The following is a 10176-nucleotide window of genomic DNA, read 5'->3' on the forward strand; positions in this document are numbered from 1 at the left end:
GAAGGAAAAGTTGTTCCTGGGATGTTCTGGGAATGAGAGAAGAAAAGGAATGGGAAACAAAGGGCGCAGTAGGTGCTCCTGGTGATGCAGGGAAGGGAGGTCAGACACCCCCAAGGATCATCAAGGTCTTGTGCCCCTTGAAACGCCAAAAGAGGTGGGGAAATATGGGAGAATATGAGCTGTGGGGATGAGCGGGGGTAACTGTAATTACGGATGGAGGTTAATGAGATAAGGAGATCCGTCAGCAAAGCTCATGAGTCAGGCAGGATTTGGGGAATTTCACAACTGCCCCACTGGTGTTGGTGTTTATCTGACCTCTCTGGGCAGCCATTAATTGCTGCCTGATGAACCAAACCCAATAACAACATTAGGGACCTGCTAATTATTACGGAATGGAGATGAGCTCCTCCAGAACGTATAAAGGAGAACTTCCATAGTTCTCTGGAGTGGCTGAGGATCCTTCATTCTCATTTCTCCTCCAGTTTCACCACCTCCTCCACTGGCTCTCCCACCTGGAAGTGCTGCCATGAGACGATATTTCTCTGGATATGGGGATGGGAGTTTCAGTTCTTCTTCTGCTCACTGCGGGACTGTGGGGGGTGGAGATGGGAGATTTGGAGGGTATGGGCAGGGAGGGTATGGCAGCAGGAGCCTCCACAACTTTGGAGGGTTCAGGAATATCTATACTGGTGGAGGCTACGGAGGAGAAGGAGTAAGATATGGGAGATGCCTTGGGTTTGGTGCCTGGAGACAACCTGAGAGGGGCTTTGGTGGAAGAGGATATTTCGTGGGAGGTTTTCAAGGTGGTAAAACAGGGCTTGGTAGCTGCTACAGAGGAGGTTCAGGCAGGGAGGTACTCAGAGGAGGCCTTGGCGTAGGGGAGCAAGGAGCTGGACAGGGACAGGCTGGAGTTCTCCGAGGCATTGAGGAGGTCCATGTTGACACCAACCTGCTGAGGCCAATACGGCTCCAGGTGGACCCCGAGTTCCAGCGAGTGCGCTCGGACGAGAGGGAGCAGATCAAAGCTCTCAACAACAAATTTGCATCCTTCATCGAGAAGGTGAGTCCTGGTCTCTGTGCTGCTATCTGGGAAGGGGGAGGTGTAAGGTAGGTGTGAGTCATGGCGGCACCTTCATGTTCCATCTTCTCTCCCCAAAAATCCCAGCACTGGCTGAATTCCCACAGGCTGCTGTGAAGCTCACAATGGGTCCCTGTAAATGCTGCTGTGTGAATCACTTTTTGCCCGGGGGTAAAGATCTCAGAGCTGTCTTTTGTGGCAGGACAGTAAACTGCTGAGATGTCACTGGCACATAGACTCACTCCTCTTTTGAGGAAAGGGGTTTCTGGGAATATATATTCCTATACTCCGGTGCCTGGAGGTGTTGATGCCAGGAAAAATGGGTGAGGGACTTGGACATCTTGATGAGTTAGTATTTTTTTCTCAAGCAAAGCCAATGTTACAAGAACAGGCTGTTTTAGTGCCTTTCTTGCAGGGGTTTGCACTTACCAGAAATTGCAAGTGAATTCAATTTCTCTGAATTATTAAACAAATCCCTTCTTGGTTTGGAAGCCCTGCCCTCTACCAGGTGGTCCATCTTCAGCTTTTTCATTACTTTCCATCTCTCCAGTTTTGTCTTCTCTTCTGCTTCTACTCAAACCAGCCACGAAAGCTTTTCCACCCTGGTGGTATCTGAAAGGTGTCTCTGTCTCTGCTTCTTTCTTTTACATGTGGGGACTTTAGGGTTTCCTATTTCACTGGACAGGAGGTGTTGGTTACGATGAGGAGGTTTAAGATTCCATAGTCCTGAAAAATTAGCATGTCTGTGACTCTTTCCCTCCTAAACTTTTGGGTGTCCAGGTTATCACCTGGTCAATATTATAAAAATCATGGAGTGATTTGGGTTGGGAGGGACCTTAAAGCTCATCCAGTTCCTGCCATGGGCAGGAGCACGTTCTACTAGACCACTCTGCTCCATGCCCCATCCAGCCTGGCCTTGGACGCTTCCAGGAATGGAGCATCCTCTGGGAAATCCATTCCAGGGCCTCACCACTCTGTGAGGAATTTCTTCCCAATATTGCATCTATCCCTGCCCCCTGGAAGTGGGAAGCTGTGTCCTGTCCCTCCATCCGTTGTCCCCAGCTCTCCTGGAGCCCCTTTAGGCACTGGAAGGGGCTCCAGGGTCTCCCTTTCCCGTCTCCTCTCCAGGTGAGCACCCCCAGCTCTCCCAGCCCGTCTCCGTGGCAGAGATGCCAACTGGAGACATGCAGCCCCTCTGGATCTGCTTCACCTTCCAGGTTCAATGTCTGGAGCGGCAGAATCAGGCACTCTTGGCCAAGTGGGAACTTCTGCAGCAGCAAAGCTCTGGACCTGAGGAGAGCAGGAACATCAACAACTTCTTCCAGTCCTACATCACCAACCTGCAGCGGCAGCTCGAGACGCTCCAGAGCCAGAAAGAGCAGCTGGATCCTGAAGCCTACAACATGCTCCACCTTGTTGAGGATTATAAAAACAGGTGAATAGTCACAAATCCGGGAAAACAGGCGCTGCGATTTTCCAGGTGATGCTCACTGTGCCCTTGGATGGCAAAGTTCAGCTTTGCATCTGCAGGAATTCAGAGTTTCTTAGCCCTGCCCAGCTGCAGGTCCATTATGGGGCTTGACTTTGATGCTGGAAGAGTTTGGTATGGGTTGACCTCCCAAAAATGAGAGGAAAACTAAAGTTTGTGAAGATCTCTCCCATCCTTTCTCCTTCCCAGATTCTTCCTTTTCTTTCTCTCCCCCAGCAGTGAGTGACCCAGGATTCCACTTGCAGGGCCCTGGTGGGAAGGGATGGACCTGAGCTTGGGGTCAGGTTGGGAAGAGCTGTGACCTTTTCTAGCTTAGATAATTTATGTCCACCCACAGCTCTGAAAAATTGAAAGTTTAGTTCAGAATTACTAAATTTAGAAGTGATCTGTATTGACCCCAATTTTTGGGCTGGTTTAGTGCCTCTTTTTGCAGAGGGTTTGCATTTGCCAGAAATTGCAATCAAAGTAAAATGAAAACTCAACACATTCAGTCTTTGGATGATTCTGTTGTTTACTGGTCCTCCTGACTTAACAATTAAGATCAATAATTAAAGGAAATGGATAGATTAATTAAATTGATTAATTAATAATAGATAATAGATAATAGATAGATAATAGATAATAGATAATAATCTACCTCCTTCCGTTCCCCAGATTCGAGGATGAGATCAACAAACGTATGTCCAAGGAGGAGGAGTTTGTGGAGCTCAAAAAGGTGAATTAACCTCAGATCCTGAGAAAATCAAAGCCTTGGAAATAAAACAATATCTGTGTGGTTGCCAAGGTTCTCAAAAGCTGAAGTTTTTGCTGAGCTTTGTCTAATTTTAACCAATCTAACTGAAAATCAGAACCAGACTGAGGAGGGATTATTTCCTCCAGAGAATGAATTGGTCCTTTGTAGGACAAATATCTAAAAAGTGCTGGTTTTTCCCTATTCGCTCAATCCCAGCCCAGGTGGAATATTGTTATTAAGTTAAATAATGTCTGTAGATGGCTTAGAAAAGTAAAACTATCTGTGAAGAGAAAATTTAGGCAACTTTTTACTAGAAGTATGAATAAAAGTTGTGTTTTCCCATTTCTCGTGTTCCCCAGGAGAAGATTTATTGCTGCTGCTGTGGTATTCATTTCCCAGACGATTTTTTAATCTTAAATGCTTTCCCTTCGTTCCCCTTGCTTTTCAAATGAAATCTGAGATCTGTAGGCCATTATTTGATCCCAGGAATGAAGGCTTTATGGAAATATCCCAAGAATTGCACTTCAGTAGAGCATTTGAGTCAACAAAATGCAAATATGACAATATTTTTGGGGTTTTTTTACAGGAACTGGATAGTGCCTACATGGGAAAAATGGAGTTCGATGTCCGAGCGGATATCCTGAGGCAGCAGCTGGAGTTCCTCCGGTGTTTATATGAAGCTGTGAGTGATTCAAATCTTACCCTCAGGTCTTGAAGGACATGCCTTCTGGAGATTCCCAGAAATTTTGCTTGGGTGGGATTTTTTGGCTTGAAGAATTAATTATCCTTGGCCTTTTGTGAGTGAGAAGGGGTCTGGTGTGTCCCAAAGGCTAGAAGGCCTTGCAAATTACAAGTGGTGGGGGTACAGTGGTACCTGGGGGCTGCAGGTGGAGAAATTCCAGTGGGAAATTGGCCACAAGGTCCCATTTTTTTCCTCATAAAGACCTGGACTGACCACAAGGACTGTTAAAATCCCTTATCTGGTTTTCTGTGCAGGAACTGTCCCAGCTGCAAACGGTTGTTGGGAACGTTGACGTTATTCTGTCCATGGACAACCACAGGGACCTGAACATGGATGGGATCATCGAGGAGGTCAGGCAGGAATACGAGGGGATAGCCCACAGGAGCACGGCTGAAGTGGATGCCATGTACCGGGGCAGGGTGAGTGGACACCAGGGAAACAGGAACACAGATCTGCTCATTGGAAAAGAAGCCAAAAATGTGTTCTGTCCTCTTCCCATCAGTACCAGGACCTGCAGAACATGTGGGTGAGTCAACAAGAGCAGCTGAGGAACGGTCACCGGGAAATCCAGGAGCTTGCCAGACAGATCCAAAGACTCCAACCAGAAATTGAAATCGCGAGGAAAAGGGTAAAGCTGATACTTTCCAGCAGGACTAAATGGTTTAAGCCCCTTTTCCATGGGATCTCAGTGCAGTATGTAGCAGCCACTTGTTTGGAGGCAAACTTAGGGATGGAGTTTTCTCTTCCAATTAAGCAGATTTAGGTTTTTGGGATCTATATTGAGGTTTAATTGGGTTAGTTTCCCCAGTCCAATGTATTTTCTGTTCTGTCACTGAGGAAAGCCTTTTGATTTCCAAGGAATGCCAGGAGGGTGTGAAAATTACGGGATTTGGGGGTTTTCCTGCACTGGGATAGGAGTTTGACTCGATGATTCCTGTGGTTCCCTCCTGACAATGGATGTTCTATGATTCTCTTATAAAATCCTCCCCACAGATGGGACATGGCCACATTCCCTTTGTTCCCTCTGCAGAATTCCAGCCTCCAGGACTCCATTAAAGATGCTGAGCACCGTGGGAGCTCGGCCATCAGGGACGGCCAGGAAAAGCTAGAGGAGCTGGAAAATGCCCTCCAACAGGCCAAGGATGACCTTTCTCAGCTGGTCCATGATTACCAGGAGCTCCTGAATGTGAAGCTGGGCCTGGACATTGAGATCGCCATGTATCGGTCGCTCCTCGAGGAGGAGGAGAACAGGTGGGGGCAAAATCCATCCTGGGTGAAACACCCGGACAAAGCAGCATGGATCTGTCACTGGGATCTCTGGGATGCACTGGGCCTGACAGGAGTCACCTTTCTGCAGATCACTGATAAAGCCTAACCTGAATTTTAATTCTGATTTTATTGGCTGCCTTTCCTCAATGTCACTTTTCCTCCACAGGATCCAGGAAGGATCACCAGCCACGATCTGTGAGTATCCCAAGGGTTTTCTCAGGGTTCTTTACAGGAAACTGTTCCTACTTTGTGGTCTTGACACCACTGGAACAAACTATCCCAGTTCCCATCTTAATTCAGGAAAGTATGCAAAGGGGAGTTTGTGAACACACATTAATGTAACAACTGGCTTTAGAATTATTGGCTAATTCCTCATAAATTTGGAGGAAATGGGAAACACCGCATTTAACCCATAGGTCTGTTTGATGCAGGGCAGAAGGGCAGGAAAGAAAAACTAGTCCTGAAATTTGTGGGAAAGTTGAGAAACCTGAAAGAGAGAGAAACACAGTCTTGGCCTTTGTAAAGGACAGGCTGCACTGAGTGTTCATGGGTGGAATAAGACATAAATGATGTTTAAAAAAAAGCTAAAAACCCAAGAAAAATGAGAAAATGTTCCATAGGTTGATGTCTACTAAGGGAGATTCTTGTTGGCCCCTTCAAAGATAAGTCCATGACCACCAGGGTAGAAAGGATGATGCTTAAATCAGCCCCGCTCAGAATTTTATGGGGTAAAAAAGAATAAATTGAATGTAATTTCCATTTATTGCAGGTGTCATTGACCACAATGCCAGAGCTTCTGGAGTCTTTGGAGGCGTAAAAAGTTTGAAGGGAATAATGAGTTCTGATGGTACCAGTGGGAGCGGAACGAAGGGGCCAGTCACTGGAGGGGGAAAAGGCGGAAGCTCTGGAGGGTGGGGGTCCAGCTCTGGTGGTGGTGGTTCCATGTCTGGAGGAGGAAAAGGCTCAGGATCTGGAGGAGGAAGCTCAGGTGGTGGAGGCTCCATGTCCAAGGGTGGCAGCAGCTCTGGAGGCTGGGGGTCCAGCTCTGGTGGAGGTGGGTCCATGTCTGGAGGTGGAAAAGGCTCAGGATCTGGAGGAGGAAGCTCTGGCAGTGGAGGCTCCATGTCCAAGGGTGGCAGCAGCTCTGGAGGCTGGGGGTCCAGCTGTGGAGGAGGAAAAGGCTCAGGATCTGGAGGAGGAGGAAGCTCTGGCAGTGGAGGCTCCATGTCCAAGGGTGGCAGCAGCTCTGGAGGTGGAGGATCCAGCTGTGGTGGTGGTGGTTCCATGTCTGGAGGCGGAAAAGGCTCAGGATCTGGAGGAGGAGGAAGCTCTGGCAGTGGAGGCTCCATGTCCAAGGGTGGCAGCAGCTCTGGAGGTGGAGGATCCAGCTGTGGTGGTGGTGGTTCCATGTCTGGAGGCGGAAAAGGCTCAGGATCTGGAGGAGGAAGCTCAGGAGGTGGAGGCTCCATCTGTGGAGGAGGAGGAAGCTCAGGCAGTGGAGGCTCCATGTCCAAGGGTGGCAGCAGCTCTGGAGGGTGGGGGTCCAGCTCTGGTGGTGGTTCCATGTCTGGAGGTGGAAAGGGCTCAGGATCTGGAGGAGGAAGCTCAGGCAGTGGAGGCTCCATCTGTGGAGGAGGAGGAAGCTCAGGCAGTGGAGGCTCCATGTCCAAGGGTGGCAGCAGCTCTGGAGGCTGGGGGTCCAGCTCTGGTGGTGGTGGTTCCATGTCTGGAGGTGGAAAAGGCTCAGGATCTGGAGGAGGAAGCTCTGGCAGTGGAGGCTCCATGTCCAAGGGTGGCAGCAGCTCTGGAGGTGGAGGATCCAGCTGTGGAGGAGGAAAAGGCTCAGGATCTGGAGGAGGTGGAAGTTCTGGCAGTGGAGGCTCCATCTGTGGAGGCGGAGGAAGCTCAGGTGGTAGAGGCTCCATGTCCAAGGGTGGCAGCAGCTCTGGAGGGTGGGGGTCCAGCTGTGGTGGTGGTGGTTCCATGTCTGGAGGAGGAAAAGGCTCAGGATCTGGAGGAGGAGGAAGCTCAGGCAGTGGAGGCTCCATGTCCAAGGGTGGCAGCAGCTCTGGAGGCTGGGGGTCCAGCTCTGGTGGTGGTGGTTCCATGTCTGGAGGTGGAAAAGGCTCAGGATCTGGAGGAGGTGGAAGTTCTGGCAGTGGAGGCTCCATCTGTGGAGGCGGAGGAAGTTCTGGCAGTGGAGGCTCCATGTCCAAGGGTGGCAGCAGCTCTGGAGGGTGGGGGTCCAGCTCTGGTGGTGGTTCCATGTCTGGAGGGGGAAAAGGCTCAGGATCTGGAGGAGGAAGCTCTGGCGGTGGAGGCTCCATCTGTGGAGGCGGAGGAAGCTCTGGCGGTGGAGGCTCCATGTCCAAGGGTGGCAGCAGCTCTGGAGGTGGAGGATCCAGCTGTGGAGGAGGAAAAGGCTCAGGATCTGGAGGAGGAGGAAGCTCTGGCAGTGGAAGTTCCATGTCTGGAGGTGGCCAGAGCTCAGGTGGTCATGGATCTGGCTCTGGCAGTGGCAGATGCAGCCCCCAAAGTGGGGGCATGAGCTCTGGAGGTGGGAGTAGCTCTGGCAGGAGAGGCTCCATGTCTGGAGGTGGCCAGAGCTCCGGTGGTCATGGATCTGGCTCTGGCAGTGGCAGATGCAGCCCCCAAAGTGGGGGCATGAGCTCTGGAGGTGGGAGTAGCTCTGGCAGGAGAGGTTCCATGTCCGGAGGTGGCCAGAGCTCCGGCGGTTATGGATCTGGCTCTGGCAGATGCAGCCCCCACGGTGGCGGCATGAGCTCTGGAGGTGGGAGTAGCTCTGGCAGGAGAGGTTCCATGTCTGGAGGTGGACGACAGGGAAGTTCATGTCATGAAGGTTCCATGTCTGGAGGCGGCCAGACTGCTGGAGGATGGGGGTCCAGCTCTGGGAGGTGCAGCCCCCACGGTGGCGGAATGAGCTCTGCAGGTGGGAGCAGCTGTGGCAGTGGAGGCTCCATGTCTGGAGGTGGAGGGCAAGGAAGCTCTGGCAGGAGAGGCTCCATGTCTGGAGGTGGCCAGAGCTCCGGTGGTCAGGGATCTGGTTCTGGGAGTGGCAGCTGCAGTCCCCAAAGCGGGGGAATGAGCTCTGGTGGTGGAAGTAGCTCTGGCAGGAGAGGCTCCATGTCTGGAGGTGGCCAGAGCTCCGGTGGTCATGGATCTGGTTCTGGGAGTGGCAGCTGCAGTCCCCAAAGCGGGGGAATGAGCTCTGGTGGTGGGAGTAGCTCTGGCAGGAGAGGCTCCATGTCCGGAGGTGGCCAGAGCTCAGGTGGTCATGGATCTGGTTCTGGGAGTGGCAGCTGCAGCCCCCAAAGCGGGGGAATGAGCTCTGGTGGTGGGAGTAGCTCTGGCAGGAGAGGTTCCATGTCCGGAGGTGGCCAGAGCTCCGGTGGTCAGGGATCTGGCTCTGGGAGTGGCAGTTGCAGTCCCCAAAGCGGGGGAATGAGCTCTGGTGGTGGGAGTAGCTCTGGCAGGAGAGGCTCCATGTCTGGAGGTGGCCAGAGCTCTGGTGGTCATGGATCTGGTTCTGGGAGTGGCAGCTGCAGCCCCCACAGTGGGGGGATGAGCTCTGGAAGCTGGAGCGGCTCAGGCAGGAGAGGCTCCACGTCTGGAGGTGGAGGAAGCTCAGGGCATGGAGGATCCAGCTATGGCAGCAGTGGGTGTGTTGGTGGAGGAGAAGGAGGCTCAGGGTTTGGAGGGAGCTCAGGATATGGCAGCAGTTCTGGCAGGAGAGGCTCCATGTCTGGGGGTGGTCACAGCTCTGGTGGATATGGATCAGGCTCTGGCAGCTGCAGCCCCCACAGTGGGGGGATGAGTTCTGGAGGTTGGAGCGGCTCAGGCAGGAGAGGCTCCATGTCTGGTGGTGGGGAAGGAGGAGGAAGCTCAGTGAGTGGTGGATCCAGTTATGGCAGTGGCGGCTGCATTGGTGGAGAAGGGGGCTCAGGGTACGGAGGAGTAGGAAGCTCAGGCAGTGGAGGCTCCACCTCTGGAGGTGGAGGAAGCTCAGGGCATGGAGGATCCAGCTATGGCAGCAGTGGGTCCATCTGTGGAGGAGAAGGAGGTTCAGGGTATGGAGGAAGCTCAGGTAGGAGAGGATCCATGTCTGGAGGTGGTCACAGCTCTGGTGGATACGGATCAGGCTCTGGCAGCTGCAGCCCCCACAGTGGGGGGATGAGCTCTGGAGGTTGGAGCAGTTCAGGCAGGAGAGGCTCCACGTCTGGAGGTGGAGGAAGCTCAGGGCATGGAGGATCCAGCTATGGCAGCAGTGGGTGTGTTGGAGGTGGAGAAGGAGGTTCAGGCTATGGAGGGAGCGCAGGATATGGCAGCATTTCTGGCAGGAGAGGCTCCACGTCTGGAGGTGGAGGAAGCTCAGGGCATGGAGGATCCAGCTATGGCAGTGGCAGCTGCATTGGTGGAGGAGAAGGGGGCTCAGGGTATGGAGGAAGCTCAGGATATGGCAGCAGTTCTGGCAGGAGAGGCTCCACGTCTGGAGGTGGTCACAGCTCCGGTGGATATGGATCAGGCTCTGGCAGCTGCAGCCCCCACAGTGGGGGGATGAGCTCTGGAAGCTGGAGTGGCTCAGGCAGGAGAGGCTCCATGTCTGGAAGTGGAGGAAGCTCAGGGCATGGAGGATCCAGCTATGGCAGCAGTGGGTGTGTTGGAGGTGGAGAAGGAGGTTCAGGCTATGGAGGGAGCTCAGGATATGGCAGCAGTTCTGGCAGGAGAGGCTCCACGTCTGGAGGTGGAGGGAGCTCAGGGCATGGAGGATCCAGCTATGGCAGTGGTGGGTCCATCTGTGGGGGAGAAGGCGGCTCAGGGTATGGAGGAAGCTCAGGATATGGCAG

At 52.6% G+C, this 10176-nt stretch overlaps 1 protein-coding gene across 1 annotated transcript; it reads left to right on the top strand.

Moving 5' to 3' along the window:
* The first annotated feature begins 526 nt into the window (after positions 1 to 526).
* Positions 527 to 5417, top strand: LOC119712658 (keratin, type II cytoskeletal 1-like). Its single transcript, XM_038164171.1, has 7 exons — positions 527 to 1060; positions 2296 to 2513; positions 3222 to 3282; positions 3887 to 3982; positions 4297 to 4461; positions 4545 to 4670; positions 5073 to 5417. The coding sequence occupies exons 1-7, from the start codon at positions 527 to 529 to the stop codon at positions 5415 to 5417; spliced, it is 1545 nt and encodes a 514-aa protein (XP_038020099.1).
* Positions 5418 to 10176: the final 4759 nt, after the last annotated feature.

The sequence above is a fragment of the Motacilla alba genome, chromosome 29, assembly GCF_015832195.1.
Source record: "Motacilla alba alba isolate MOTALB_02 chromosome 29, Motacilla_alba_V1.0_pri, whole genome shotgun sequence".
Lineage (NCBI taxonomy): Eukaryota > Metazoa > Chordata > Aves > Passeriformes > Motacillidae > Motacilla > Motacilla alba.

Bases quoted from the DNA above. Each gene is read 5' to 3' on its own strand.
- LOC119712658 (XM_038164171.1), top strand. From the start codon at position 527: ATGAGACGATATTTCTCTGGATATGGGGATGGGAGTTTCAGTTCTTCT. The intron at 4,462-4,544 runs GTGAGTGGACAC...TCTTCCCATCAG, and splicing joins ATGCCATGTACCGGGGCAGG to TACCAGGACCTGCAGAACAT. The intron at 4,671-5,072 runs GTAAAGCTGATA...TTCCCTCTGCAG, and splicing joins TTGAAATCGCGAGGAAAAGG to AATTCCAGCCTCCAGGACTC.